At 48.0% G+C, this 16047-nt stretch overlaps 1 protein-coding gene across 1 annotated transcript in view; it reads right to left on the reverse strand.

Moving 5' to 3' along the window:
* Nucleotides 1-289: 289 nt before the first annotated feature.
* LOC138279281 (pepsin A-like) overlaps nt 290-16047 on the reverse strand; it is a 151865-nt gene continuing 136107 nt past the window's right edge. Inside the window, exon 9 of the mRNA XM_069219393.1 lies at nt 290-424. Within this exon, the coding sequence (XP_069075494.1) occupies nt 290-424 (135 nt within the window). The remainder of the gene's footprint in view (nt 425-16047) is intronic.

Consider the following 16047-nt stretch of genomic DNA (forward strand, 5'->3'; position numbering starts at 1 on the left):
GGATATCCGTCAACATTATGACAGAGCAACTTATCCGCCAATATCTCAATCAGGCCCCAAGTGTTCACTAGCATTGAGCATTACTTAAAAACATAAAGATAAGAGAAAATACTGCTCCTCGAAAGGCTATCATTCCATTGAGGATCACAAGCCATCCAGAAGGCGGTGGGGAGGAGAAGACTGGGGGTTAGAGGTGCCTAGCACAGCTGAGGTGGGCTTCTAGCAGGATCCCTGGATGTGCTGAGGGCAAACTCACTCCTTGTCTTCTTGTGTTCACCTTTCCTTCCTCTTACACAGCTGAGGCAAGGCCCACGCGGTTGTTCCCTCGGTCAAACACCACAAAGTACCCCCTGATGAAGATGTCCCCCAGGACCCAGTGTCCTCGAGAGGTGACCTGGAAACCACTGTTGCAGGAGCCGGGGTACTAGGGAGAAGGATAAACAGAGAAGGCATTAGGGGGGTGTGTTGAGAGCCACTGAGCAGGAGGTTTCAAGACAAAGGTTGACTGGAGTGGTACCCAGAAAAACAAAATCACTCTAGCTAAGTACAAACTTTCATACATAGGACAACTTGAGATGTGGCATAGATTACAAGGATTCTGTGAGTCACAGCGGAGTTCCTCAGCTACAGTGAACAATGACAGCAATGTCCAGGAACTTCCAAAATGTCTTAACTCCAATCTCATTTGCAATATGTTTTATTGTATTTTACATAATATTTCTTTATTTTAAAATTGCTTTTGTATAGCACTTCTTGTCACCTTTCATTGTTCCAGAGTGCTTCAGCTGTACCAGTCTCTGCATGCTGTGAAGAAGAACCTGGCGGGAAATCTGCTCAAAATTTGGTCACAGAAAAAGCAGTCCCAATTTGGGTACTAAGTGTTTGAAACCACAAATTTATTTTGAGAACCATCCTTGGTAGGAATAAGTGAGTTTACAAAATAAAGAATCAGAGTGGGTACTCATGATGTAGATCACAAATTGTTGCTTACTTCAATTCAGGGATGGTGGATGGTGGCCTCTTGGGTCAGCATCCCAGGCCCTGCCTAGGCCCCATCTCCCACTTACCTTGGACTGGTCCTCTGACCAGTCTAAGGCCCTTCTGGACCAGGCCGTCTTGCCTTGTCGCCCTGCCTCTCTGTGCCTGGCTTTCTGTGCTCATTGTCATGTGCGCCCTCTTTGTTGCAATGCTCAGTCCTTTTGTCTTTTGTGCCCTCATTTGTGTTTGGTCTCTTGTACTTGTTTTTCTTCTGTGCCAATTTTGCCTTTTGTGCTTTGGTGTTTCGTACTTGTTTTTCCTCTGCACCCATGTTCTCTTTTGTGCCTTGGTCTTTTTGTGATCATTTTACCTGTTTCGTGTGCCTTTGTGCTTTCATATCCATTATGCCCATTTCACTCTGCCCAGTTTTTGTGCCTGTAATTGTGCTTCCCCCTGATCTCCCTCCCATGATCTTCCCAACTTCTTCCTCCTCTCCTTAACTGCTTCTCCCATGCCTCTTCTCCCACGAACTTACTCCTGCTGCCTTCTCCCATTGCCTTTAACCCTCCCTAGCCTCATCCCTGCACTCTTCCCCTCCTGGGACCTATTTAATGACAGCTACCGTGTGACCATTCCACAGGTGTGTGAAAGGCAAGCCTGTCTACATCCATCTGTGACTGGACCTGCCCAGAGCCTTGGACCCTGGTCTGTCCAACTGACGTGGCTAAAGCTCAGCAGACCTGCTAGTGATCAACACCAAACCCCCTCCACCACTGCTGCCCCATACTGAACCGCATCACATTGTAGATACCTTCTTATGCGCTCACTGCCGCTGCTCCTGCAGCACCCACCCCCACACTATCGTCTGCACCCATCTCACTCCACACCACCTGCATGATCCGCTAAACCAGATCCCTCTGCAAGAACGCCACCAAGATAAGGAGCCTCATCAACACTCACTCCCTGCACATCCTCGTTCCCACCAAGACCTGACTCAGCCCATCTTCCACCCCAGCTATTGCCGCGGCCAACCCCCTAGACTCAAGATCATCGCCCACAACAGGCCCCACAAACTGGGAGGAGGCCTTGCAGTTATCCACAAGGATACCAATACCTGCACTACCTCTTCGAATGAACCACACTAGCTCATGAAACACCTACACTTCCTACTGCAGATCAGCCCCACCTCCATGACCATCTCTGCCAGCCTCGCTTATCGACTGCCAGGACCCTGCACCACCTTCAGCAACCTCCTCTCAAAACTCCCTCATGCCCCTCTCTATTACAACCAACAACTTTGTCCTACTCAGCAACCACAACATTTATCTCAATGATCCCAAAGACTGCAGTGACAAAACATCGGCCTCATGCAGCTTGTATGTGGCTCGGCTCACGCTACCAGACACACACTTGACCCAACTTTCACATCTAGCAACAAGGTCACCTTCAGCAATAGAGGTGTGGCTATGGGCTGCTTGATCCTGAAGCTCCAAGGCCCAGACCCTAATCCTGCTGAATGCGCCCACAACACACAGCGTCAGTGGTCAAGACAACCAGATTTGTGTTCCTGAAGGGATGCAGCACCCAGAAAGTTCTCTTGGGGTCTTTGAGATGATTTGTGTGCAGTCTGAGCAGTGTCAGCACTCTTGATCACAAGACGACCAACACATGCCAGAGACCCTGGCACCCTGGGCCGGAGAAGTGACAAAGCAGTGAAAGACGTAAACAGAGGTGCCGACGGACAGTGGCGGTAACTTCCACTCTTGAGCCACACAAGTCCTAGTCTGCAAAACAACAGCAGCGCACAGCAGTCACAATACTTCATTGCACTGCTGAAACACACTCAGCGACTTTCAGTAGCGGGGAGGGAGTACTCCTGACCCAGCACATTGACTAATTTGTACATGCAGTATCCCCTGTTTTTTCTTCCCCCTTCCTTCTCACTTGCTCAGTGGTGAATGAGTGAGCCTGATCAGGTGACTGACTGGTGCACCAGAACCGCAGTGCACTGACAGCTGAAGGTGCCACCGCAATGCAACTGCTTCCTCCCCACTTTGGCCCTACATCAAGCTTGGGCTCGCTGAAGGGTTTTAGAAAAGCCTAAGCAGGGCCCTACTGACTATTGTAACCACTGGCATACCAAGCATGCTGGTTGTTCCACCAGGCCTAATTTTTCCACCTTATGTGATTGGTCTCCCCTTATCACACAGATGCAATATTGAATGCTGCCTGCGCTGACTCAAATGGTGCACAAGATTACTGTCTGGGGAGGGAAGGCAAGGACTTATGGCCTCCAAATTCAGACAGTTGGACCGCTGGACAGTCTTGATCACTTTGGTCCACCACCTGTGTTCCAGGAGCCACGCTCGTCTTGATGAGAGGGGACCCAGAGTACCAGTGAAGCTAAATTTGGTGCCTGCTGGAGCAGGGGGAAATTTTGTCAACCCACAGGAGATTTCTTCTTGGCTTCCAGTGCAGGGTGAAGGCAGGCAGCCCCCAGAGCATGCACCACCAGAAAACAGTTGAGAAAGCCGGCAGGGTTAGGTGCTACAATGTCGCTGGTAGTCTTCTTGCTACTTTGTTGCAGTTTTGCAGGTGTCCTGGTGCAGTCAGCAGTCGATCCCTGACAGAAGTTGAAGAGAGAAGTGCAGAGGAGCCCTGATGGATTCTTGCAAATCTTAATCTGAAGAGAAGCCCACAGGAGAGACCCTAAATAGCCCTCAGAGGAGGATTGGCTACTTAGCTAGGTATGCACCTATCAGGAGGGGTCTCTGACGTCACCTGTTGGCACCGGCCACTCAGAGGCCTCCAAAGTGTCCTCACACCTCTGAAAAGAAGATGGCTGAGGTCTGAGACACACTGGAGGAGCTCTGGGCACCACCCCTGGGTGGTGATGGACAGGAAAGTGGTCACTCCCCTTTCCTTTGTCCAGTTTCGTGCCTGAGCAGCCACTGGGGTCCCCTAAACTGGTGTAGACTGGCATATGCAAGGAGGGCACCATCTGTGCCCTTCAAAGCATTTCCAGAGGCTGGGGGTGGCTACCCCTCCCCCCCAGCATTTAACACCTATTTCTAAAGGGAGAGGGTGTAACACCCTGCTCTCAGAGGAAATGCTTTGTTCTGCCTTCCTGAGACTGGACTGCCCAGACCCCAGGAGGGCAGAACCCTGTCTGTGAGGTGGCAGCAGCTGTAGCTGCAGTGCAAGCCTCAGAGAGCTGGTTCAGCAGTACTCGGGGTCCATAGTGGAGTCCCCAGGATGCATGGAATTGGCTCCCCAATACCAGATTTGGAATGGGGACAATTCCATGATCCTAGACATGTTACAAGGCCATATTCGGGGTTACCATTGTGAAGCTACATATAGGTATTGACCTATATGTAGTGTTCACGTGTAATGGTGTCCCCGCACTCACAAAGTCTGGGGAATTTGCCCTGAACGATGTAAGGGCACCTTGGCTAGTGCCAGGGTGCCCTCACACTAAGTAACTTTGCACCTAACCTTCAGCAAGTGAAGGTTAGACATATAGGTGACTTATAAGTTACTTAAGGACAGTGAAAATGGCTATGAAATAATGTGTGCATTATTTCACTCAGGCTGCAGTGGCAGGCCTGTGTAAGAATTGTCAGAGCTCCCTATGGGTGGCAAAAGAAATGCTGCAGCCCATATGGATCTCCTGGAACCCCAATGCCCTGGGTACCTAGGTGGGTCCAGTATGACAATTGAAATTGGTAAATTTAGTCACTAGCCTACAGTGACAAATTTAAAATCAGAGAGAGCATAAGCACTGAGGTTCTGGTTAGCAGAGCCTCAGTGACACAGTTAGTCACTACACATGTATACACATTAGGCCACAAACTATGAGCACTGGGGTCCCTGCTAGCAGGAGCCCAGTGAGACAGGCAAAAAGATACTGACATACATGTAAAATTGGGGGTAACATGCCAAGAAAGATGGTACTTTTCTACAACTATGGAGTACATTTGACCATTAGCCCTGTGGCTTGTGTGCCCAGCAGCCAGTACACCCTGAAGGACTGCCACTGGCCCACTACTGCTGACCCTGTGGCTGCTATACCCTACTCTAAACAGTGTAGGACCTGGCAACTGATGCAGAGGCTCCTGCATTAACTTCTGGGACATGGAGGTACCCTACTTGAGCCAAGCTCTAAAACTGTATCCCCTCTGGTCCCCAGTGCACACTGTGATTAGTGTCCGTAACCTGGTTGTGATTATAATTGCAGCGCATTACACCACTGGGAGGGTTTGCACCCGCAGCCAATGGCCTCGTGAATGTGGTGTCCATGACTAAGGCAGAAGGTTGCAACCAGTGGGGACACGAGGGGAGGAGCACCCCAATTGCCCAGTCCTATACTCTTAAGTCCTCTGAAAGTTGCAAGAGTGAGGTTCGGTCCACAGTGTTGGTGATGACTACCTGCTCCTCTGAACATTAATACTGACAGACATGGGTCAAACTAAACACAAGACTGGAACACCAGCCCCACATTCTCGCTCGAGATGAATGCCCTCAGAGAGCTCAGTTACGCAAATGCCCGAAGATATGATACCCCCCCACCATTATGCTCCTTCAGACTGCCAAACTAGATGTCATTCTTCAAGAAATAGGCAAATCGCAGGTGGCAATTGAGCAGCACTTGGGGACAATCACATCAGATATTAGTAGTCTACAAGATGATCAGAGTAAACTGTCCAATAGAGTCAAAACAAAAGGAACAACCCTTTCAGCCCTCACCACTTGTCAAGTGGATTATACCACACGTTTCACTCACCTGTGTCAACAGCTGGATAGGCTCCAAGACCGTGTGGATGATGCAGAAGGAAGGGCTCGTAGAAATGATGTTCGAATATTGGGAGCACCAGAATGTGTGGAAGGCTCCAATGCAACCTGATTTGTGGAGAGCTGGTTCTACACAATGGTGGGCCAATCCAGTCTGTCTGATTTCTATACGGTGGAGAGGGCACACCGGGTCCTCACTAAGCAGACCATCCTCAGAGGACTGCCATGACCAATGGTGGTCTGGATCCTTAAATTTAAAGACTGGGACACTTTGTTTTATGCAGCATGTGAAAAGGTATCCATTTTTTCTGGACAATGCCAGGGTTTCCTTATTTCCAGGTTACATGCTGTTTGTTCATCAGAGGCTATCCCCATTCCAGGAGGTTGAAAAAATATTGGGTGATGTGGATCTTCAATATGCTTTATTGTTCCCCACTAGACTAAAGATGAATTTTGAGTCACGCACTCACTTCTTTGACACTCCGGAGGGAGCCTGGGATTGGATGGAAATTCATTTACCAGACTCACGAGGCCAACAAGCATCCCAAAGTGCGCCTCCCAAACCACAGCACACTCAGCATGGAATGAGATCTTCTCCTTCCCCACAACAAGTCTGACATTGGTGACGGCAGTGATCACCTAGGCAACCTCCTTAAGACTCAATAATCACCAAGCTCGCTAGCTCCAGTTCATCGCAAGGCAGCATCTATGACTTGGAATCTGCAAGAAGCATGTTATTATGTCTGTCAATCTCCCGCAGTTGGCACATGACTTTGAGTGATGATGGGTATATATGGGGTGTATAATTTCCCTTGTAATCTTTTCCTATTAAGGGTGGACTCTGTGGCCAATAGGTAGCAGTTGTGCAGCCACCGACTTCATCCACACGTAATGCACTGTTACCAACCGTCAAGTGACCTACTTATGGCCTGGAGCTAGGCAATGTTTACCTGTTATATGCATAGTAATGGGTGTTGCAATATTGCTCTGTATCTTTTTTCTACGACTAGGGTGACCTCTCACGCTGGGTATGGTCCCACCCCATTTTTTTACTTTATCTGAAATACATAGCTCTCTGCACCCCCTTTGCATAGGCAAATGTGTTTCCACTGTGGTTATTTTGTTGTTGGATTCACTGTTGGGTCTGGTAGTTACAATAAGCTGGACCGAGTATTTGGGTTTAAATATATATTGTTTGCCTCTGTCACCTACTACACCACTTGAAGATGAAGTGAAATGATAATTGGAAGAGATAAAATTGTTGGGGGGAACTCTGGACATAACATCAATATTAGCTATGGCCACGATTGCAAATAAATATAACATTGTCACCTGGAAAATGCGTGGTCTGAGATCCGTTTACAAATGACACCGGGTTTCAGCATAAATTAATAAACTGCGCCCAAATCATATTTATGGAGGAAACCCACCTTTTCACACATGAGGCCCTAAAATTATGCAGAAAATGGAGGGCACAGTTATTTCACACTTCCTATTCAGCATTGTGCCCGGGGCGTGGTGATATGGTTCCATGCTGGGGTCCCATTTTCTATCCTTGACACAAAGGTAGACACACAGGGGCACCACATACACCTGAGGGGTACGCTAGATGGAGCCCCCATCATGCCAGGGTGCATATACGCACCCACCATGGAACATGATGTGTTCCTATCACACCCATCCTCAGTACTGGCAGAATGGACAGCATACCCCTGGGTGTTGGGTGGACATTTTAGCGCAGTGTGGATACCTCATTAGACAGATCACATCCTCCCGGCCTGGCACAGCATCTATTCGTCAGTCTAAGGCCCTGAAACAATGGATGGAGTCTTTTTAACATCTGGTGCAGACAAAATGTTACAATATGTCCTACTGCCACCCCCATACCCTGCATTCCCACCTCAACAGGTTATTCTGCCCAATGACATTCCTTCCCAACACGACACATGACACATACTTGGGTAAGACATCTGACTGTAACCCAGTAAAAATACTGCTGACTTGGCGACATGTGCCAACCCCGATGCCCACCTGGTGACTACAACCAGCCATACTGAAGGATATAGTTTTCAGGGAAACACTGGCCAGGGCCATTGAGACCTACTTTGCAGAGAATGAGGGTATGGCCTCTTCTCCATTAGTGGATTGGGAGGCTTTTGAAGTCATAGTTCGTGGTTCCCCTATTGGCACGTTAGTGAGAGCTGGACATGAGGTGATGCAGGAAATGATACATCTGGAGAGCAAGCTGTGCCCGCTCACTGACAAAGAGGCGGCGAGCACGCTGCAGGATGCTCGGGTGGCTTATTCTGAACTGCTGGGGCAGCTACGATTTATATATTATAAAACATATACCCAAAAAATAGATTCCAAAGCAGAGAAGTCCGGGCCCTTGCTGGCGTGCCCGATATGATCTGAGGTCACATCGACCCCCATCTTAATCATGCATGACTGCGGCATGCTTGAAACCCCATAGATTGTCAATGGGGCCTGAAGATCTTTATATGGCTCCGCCTGCCACAACTCCCGCAGCTGTTGCTGCATTCTTACAGCATGTAACACTACCTAGAGTATTGCCGGATGAGAGGGAAGCCTTATAGCTGCCCATATCACCAGGAGAGATATGTGGTGCAATCAAAGAACTCGCCAGAGCTAAAACATCAGGATCGCACAGGCTCCTGATAGAGTTTTATTCCATGTATGCCTCAAAATTAGTGCCTCACCAACAAAAACTGTATAATTCTTCTTTAGAGGAATGTATATTACCTCCTTCTACTAGAGAAGCAGTGGTTACATTGCTACTGAAGCCCGATAAGACACTGGCGGAACTCCCTTCGGGCCTGCCCCTCTCCCTATTAAATACTGAATACAAGATACTGAGAAAGGTCCAAGCCCGTTGACTCCTCCCATTAGTCCCATGGTTATTACACAGAGATCAATGTGCCTTCATACCTCGCCGCAATACCATGCTGAACATCCCCCGGCTTTCCCATGTTATGACTGCATCCCAACACCATTAGCAATTTGCAGGTTGTATTTCACTGGACTTACACCAAGCTTTTGGTACCTTGGGATGGGACTGTGTTCACTGGGATCCTGCTAACCAGCACTCCAGTGATTATCCTCTCGCTCCCAAAACTCTGTATTTCATCCCCCAGTTGGCAAACTGGTGCCCCACTGTAAGTCCCTAGTATATGGTACCTAGGTACCGAGGGCATTGGGGTTCCAGGGGATCCCTATGGGCTGCAGCATTTCCTTTACCACCCATAGGGAGCCCAAGCACCGGGTTATGCAGGACTGTCACTGCAGCCTGTATGAAAAGGTTCAAGCACCCTTTCACTGCCACTTTTCACTGAACCAGCTCACTCATAAGTCACCCTTATGGCAGGTCTTCCAGCACAGAGGGTAGGGTGCAAAGTACCTGTGTGTGAGAGCACCCCTGCACTAGCAGAGGTGCCCTCACAACCTTCAGGCCTATTTTCTCAGACTTTGTGAGTGCAGGGATGCCATTTTACGTGTGTACTGGACATAGGTCAGTACCTATGTCCAGCTACATAATGGTAACTCCAAACATAGGCAGGTTTGGTATCAAACATGTAGGAATCATACCCCTATGCTTTTGCAAGCATTGGTTGAATAAACCCAACCACTCTAGGATGACGGTTGAATCATGCAGGAAGTGAGGAGACCCAGGACTGAGCTAATTGCAGTATCTATCAACGTGTTGATGGTCAAGGGATGGAACCCTCCTTCTTCCTCTGAGCGCCATTGGTCTGTGGTAAGTTCTTGGCACTGCCATCATCTCAGACCTCAGCACATGTATAGTACTCAGTGACGTATTGCTATAGAAGATACTTTAAATAAAATACAAATGTCATAATCTTGCAACAATAAAACAAGCATAGAATATGGTCAATAATATCCCAAGATGGCTGACTGGGATGTGGGGCACAGTAAACAAAATGCTCAGCAGGATGTGTGATCGTACTGTCTCTAGAGCTGCAGGATGCTCTAAAAACAAAACAAACAGGAGGAAGAAACAAATTAATGGTGACAGATAAAAGGAGAAAATGGAAACCTAAAGGACTACCCAAGAGCCCATTAAAGATATACACTTGTGATCTGACAAACACTGTTTCAGACTATAGATGGAGTGTGTTGTGGGAGGTCTTTAACATGTCTGCGGATGTCTGACTGTAGATGGACTGTGGTGTGGGAGAATCTTCTACATGTCTGCGGGTGTCTGACTGTAGATGGAGTGTGCTGTGGGGGAATTTTCCACATGTCTGCTGGTGGCTGACTGTAGGTGGAGTGTGATATAGGGGGTCTTCATCATGTCTGCTGGTGTCTGACTTTAGGTAGTGTGTTATGTGGGGGAATGCTCCAGCTGTCTGCTGGTGTCTGACTGTAGCTGGAGTGTGATCTAGGGGGAATCCTCCAGGTCTGCTGGTGTCTGACTGTAGATGGAGTGTGATGTAGGGGGAATCCGCCATGTCTGCTGGTGTCTGACTGTGGATGGAGTGTTGTAGGAGGCTGGACTGGCTTGTAGTGAGTACCTAGGGGTACTTGCACCTTGCACCAGGCCCAGTTATCCCTTATTAGTGTATAGGGTGTCTAGCAGCATAGGCTGATAGATAATGGTAGCTTAGCAGAGCAGCTTAGGCTGAACTAGGAGACGAGTGAAGCTCCTACAGTACCACTAGTGTCATATGCACAATATCATAAGAAAACACAATACACAGATATACTAAAAATAAAGGTACTTTATTTTTATGACAATATGCCAAAAGTATCTCAGTGAGTACCCTCAGTATGAGAATAGCAAATATACACAAGATATATGTACACAATACCAAAATATGCAGTAATAGTCTTAGAAAACAGTGCAAACAATGTATAGTTACAATAGGATGCAATGGGGACACATAGGGATAGGGGCAACACAAACCATATACTCCAAAAGTGGAATGAGAACCACGAATGGACCCCAAACCTATGTGACCTTGTAGAGGGTCGCTGGGACTATTAGAAAATAGTAAGGGTTAGAAAAATAGCCCACCCCAAGACCCTGAAAAGTGAGTGCAAAGTGCACTAAAGTTCCCCAAAGGACATAGAAGTCGTGATAGGGGAATTCTGCAGAAAAGACACAAACCAGCAATGCAACAACGATGGATTTCCAGTCGAGGGTACCTGTGGAACAAGGGGACCAAGTCCAAAAGTCACAAGCAAGTCGGAGATGGGCAGATGCCCAGGAAATGCCAGCTGTGGGTGCAAAGAAGCTGCTACTGGACAGTAGAATCTGAGGTTTCTGCAGGAACGACAAGGGCTAGAGACTTCCCCTTTGGAGGATGGATCCCCCACGCAGTGGAGAGTCGTGCAGAAGTGTTTTCCCGCCGAAAGACCGCCAACAAGCCTTGCTAGCTGCAAATCGTGCGGTTAGGGTTTTTGGATGCTGCTGTGGCCCAGGAGGGACCAGGATTTCACCAATTGCGTCTGGGGACAGAGGGGGCATGGAGCAAGACAAGAAGCCCTCTCAGCATCAGGCAGCACCCGCAGAAGTGCCCGAAACAGTCACTACAAAGATGAGTGAAACAGTGCTCACCCGAAGTCGCACAAAGGAGTCCCACGTCGCCGGAGGACAACTTAGGAGGTCGTGCAATGCAGGTTAGAGTGCCGTGGACCCAGGCTGGACTGTGCACAAAGGATTTCCGCCGGAAGTGCACGGAGGCCGGAGTAGCAGCATGTAGGAAAGTACCATCTTGCCTGGCATGTTAGCCCCATTTTTCACTGTATATATGTTGTTTTAGTTGTATGTGTCACTGGGACCCTGTTCACCAGGGCCCCAGTGCTCATAAGTGTGCCTGAATGTGTTACCTGTGTAGTGACTAACTGTCTCACTGAGGCTCTGCTAATCAGAACCTCAGTGGTTATGCTCTCTCATTTCTTTCAAATTGTCACTGACAGGCTAGTGACCAATTTTACCAATTTACATTGGCTTACTGGAACACCCTTATAATTCCCTAGTATATGGTACTGAGGTACCCAGGGTATTAGGGTTCCAGGAGATCCCTATGGGCTGCAGCATTTCTTTTGCCACCCATAGGGAGCTCTGACAATTCTTACACAGGCCTGCCACTGCAGCCTGAGTGAAATAATGTCCACGTTATTTCACAGCCATTTTACACTGCACTTAAGTAACTTATAAGTCACCTATATGTCTAACCTTTACCTGGTAAAGGTTGGGTGCTAAGTTACTTAGTGTGAAGGTACCCTGGTACTAGCCAAGGTGCCCCCACATTGTTCAGGGCCAATTCCCCGGACTTTGTGAGTGCGGGGACACCATTACACGCGTGCACTACATATAGGTCACTACCTATATGTAGCTTCACAATGGTAACTCCGAATATGGCCATGTAATATGTCGATGATCATGGAATTGCCCCCTCTATACCATCCTGGCATAGTTGGCACAATCCCATGATCCCAGTGGTCTGTAGCACAGACCCTGGTACTGCCAAACTGCCTTTCCCGGGGTTTCACTGCAGCTGCTGCTGCTGCCAACCACTCAGACAGGCATCTGCCCTCCTGGGGTCCAGCCAGGCCTGGCCCAGGATGGCAGAACAAAGGACTTCCTCTGAGAGAGGGTGTTACACCCTCTCCCTTTGGAAAATGGTGTGAAGGCAGGGGAGGAGTAGCCTCCCCCAGCCTCTGGAAATGCTTTCTTCGGCACAGATGTGCCCAGTTCTGCATAAGCCAGTCTACACCGGTTCAGGGGACCCCTTAGCCCTGCTCTGGCGCGAAACTGGACAAAGGAAAGGGGAGTGACCACTCCCCTGACCTGTACCTCCCCTGGGAGGTGCCCAGAGCTCCTCCAGTGTGCTCCAGACCTCTGCCATCTTGGAAACAGAGGTGCTGCTGGCACACTGGACTGCTCTGAGTGGCCAGTGCCACCAGGTGACGTCAGAGACTCCTCCTTCAGGTGTTGCTAGCCTATCCTCACTCCTAGGTAGCCAAACCCTCTTTTCTGGCTATTTAGGGTCTCTGGGGGTTATTCCAACTTTGGAGGAGGTGGTAATCCGTCCCAAATGTGACGGATTTACCACCAGCCGTATTACGAGTTCCATAGGATATAATGGACTTGTAATACGGCTGGTGGTATATCCGTCACTATACCGTCACTTTTGGGACGGATTACCACTTCCTCCAAAGTTGGAATAACCCCCTCTGTCTCTTGGGATTCCTTAGATAACGAATGCAAGAGCTCAGCCGAGTTCCTCTGCATCTCTCTCTTCACCTTCTGCCAAGGAATCGACTGCTGACCGCGCTGGAAGCCTGCAAAACTGCAACATAGTAGCAAAGACGACTACTGCAACTCTGTAACACTGATCCTGCCGCCTTCTCGACTGTTTTCCTGGTGGTGCATGCTGTGGGGGTAGTCTGCCTCCTCTCTGCACTAGAAGCTCCGAAGAAATCTCCCGTGGGTCGACGGAATCTTCCCCCTGCAACCGCAGGCACCAAAAAGCTGCATTACCAGTCCATTGGGTCTCCTCTCAGCACGACGAGCGAGGTCCCTCGAATCCAGCAACTCTGTCCAAGTGACTCCCACAGTCCAGTGACTCTTCAGTCCAAGTTTGGTGGAGGTAAGTCCTTGCCTCACCTCGCTAGACTGCGTTGCTGGGAACCGCGACTTTTGCAGCTACTCCGGCCCCTGTGCACTTCCGGCGGAAATCCTTCGTGCACAGCTAAGCCTGGGTCCACGGCACTCTAACCTGCATTGCACGACTTTCTAAGTTGGTCTCCGGCGACGTGGGACTCCTTTGTGTAACTTCGGGTGAGCACCGTTTCACGAATCCTCGTAGTGCCTGTTTTTGGGGGGTCCATTCGTGGTTCGCATTCCACTTTTGGAGTATATGGTTTGTGTTGCCCCTATCCCTATGTGTCCCCATTGCATCCTATTGTAACTATACATTGTTTGCACTGTTTTCTAAGACTATACTGCATATTTCTGGTATTGTGTATATATATCTTGTGTATATTTCCTATCCTCTCACTGAGGGTACACTCTGAGATACGTTGGCATATTGTCATAAAAATAAAGTACCTTTATTTTTAGTATAACTGTGTATTGTGTTTTCTTATGATATTGTGCATATGACACTAAGTGGTACTGTAGTAGCTTCACACGTCTCCTAGTTCAGCCTAAGCTGCTCTGCTAAGCTACCATTATCTATCAGCCTAAGCTGCTAGACACCCTATACACTAATAAGGGATAACTGGTTCCTGGTGCAAGGTGCAAGTACCCCTAGGTACTCACTACAAGCCAGTCCAGCCTCCTACATTGGTTGTGCAGCGGTGGGATAAGTGCTTTGAGACTGCTTACCACTCTTGTCATTGTACTTTTCATAAGAGAAAAATATACAAAACAAGTTCAGTGTATATACACATTGCCAAAAAGTTTTGCATTTCCTCTTTTCACTCTTTTCTAAGTGCTGAAACGTACTTCTAACTTTCTAAAAAGTTCTAAAAAGTTTTAAAAGTTTTTTTCTCTGTCTTTCTAAAAGCTCTGACAAACTTTTTTCTCTTTTTCTATCACTTTAACTCTCTCTAAAAATGTCTGGCACAGGCCAAAATGTTTACCTGTCTAAGATTGCATATGACCACCTTAGCTGGAAAGGAGCAAGGAGTCTCTGTATAGAGAGAGGTTTGAGTGTAGGGAAGAATCCTTCCTTGGAATTGTTACTTAACATGCTTAGAGAACAAGATAAGGCTAAAAGTGCCCCATCTGTTGAAAAAGTAGCTAATGGTTCCCAATCTGATCCAGGGACTCCCCCAGGAAAAGATTCAGGAAAGAAACTTCTCAGCCTGCCCATTACTAGACAGTCTAGCATAGTTGGTACAGAGGTTGAATCACACCATACTGATGGTGTGCTCTCACATTATACTGTTAGCCAAGCTGTTAGGGTGCCCTCTGTAAGGGACAGGTCTCCTTCTGTCCATTCTCACCATACTTCTGTTTCAAGGAATGTCCCTCCCACCCACCCTGATGACAGATTGTTAGAAAGGGAGCTCAATAGATTGAGAGTGGAACAAACCAGACTGAAGCTCAAGAAGCAACAGCTGGATTTGGATAGACAGACTTTAGAAGTAGAGAAGGAGAGACAGAAACTGGGTTTAGAAACCCATGGTGGCAGCAGCAGTATTCCCCATAGTCATCCTGCAAAAGAGCATGATTCCAGGAATCTGCATAAGATAGTTCCCCCTTATAAGGAGGGGGATGACATTAACAAGTGGTTTGCTGCACTTGAGAGGGCCTGTGCTGTACAGGATGTCCCTCAAAGGCAGTGGGCTGCTATCCTATGGCTATCATTTAGTGGAAAAGGTAGGGATAGGCTCCTTACTGTAAAAGAAAATGAAGCTAATGATTACAAAGTTCTTAAGAATGCACTCCTGGATGGTTATGGCTTAACCACTGAACAATACAGGATAAAGTTCAGAGAAACCAAAAAGGAGTCTTCACAAGACTGGGTTGATTTCATTGACCATTCAGTGAAGGCGTTGGAGGGGTGGTTACATGGCAGTAAAGTTACTGATTATGACAGCCTGTATAACTTGATCCTGAGAGAGCATATTCTTAATAATTGTGTGTCTGATTTGTTGCACCAGTACTTGGTGGACTCTGATCTGACCTCTCCCCAAGAATTGGGAAAGAAGGCAGACAAATGGGTCAGAACAAGGGTGAACAGAAAAGTTCATACAGGGGGTGACAAAGATGGCAACAAGAAGAAGGATGGTAAGTCTTCTGACAAGGGTGGGGACAAATCTAAAAATGAGTCTTCATCAGGCCCACAAAAACACTCTGGTGGGGGTGGTGGGCCCAAACCCTCTTCTAATCAAAACAAGGAAAAGAAACCATGGTGCTATTTATGTAAAATAAAAGGCCATTGGACAACAGATCCCAGTTGTCCAAAGAAAGGCACCAAGCCTCCTACCACTACAACCCCTACTGCTACACCTAGTGTCCCTACTAATAGCAGTGGTGGTGGGAGCAAACCTACTAATAGCCAATCCAAGGGAGTAGCTGGGCTCACTATTGGTAATTTAGTTGGGGTTGGTCTTGTTAGGGAGACCACAGAGGCTATACTAGTCTCTGAGGGGGCTATTGATTTAGCCACATTAGTTGCTTGTCCCCTTAATATGGATAAGTACAAGCAGCTACCCCTAATAAATGGTGTTGAGGTTCAGGCCTACAGGGACACTGGAGCCAGTGTGACTATGGTC

The sequence above is a fragment of the Pleurodeles waltl genome, chromosome 2_2 (genome assembly GCF_031143425.1).
Source record: "Pleurodeles waltl isolate 20211129_DDA chromosome 2_2, aPleWal1.hap1.20221129, whole genome shotgun sequence".
Lineage (NCBI taxonomy): Eukaryota > Metazoa > Chordata > Amphibia > Caudata > Salamandridae > Pleurodeles > Pleurodeles waltl.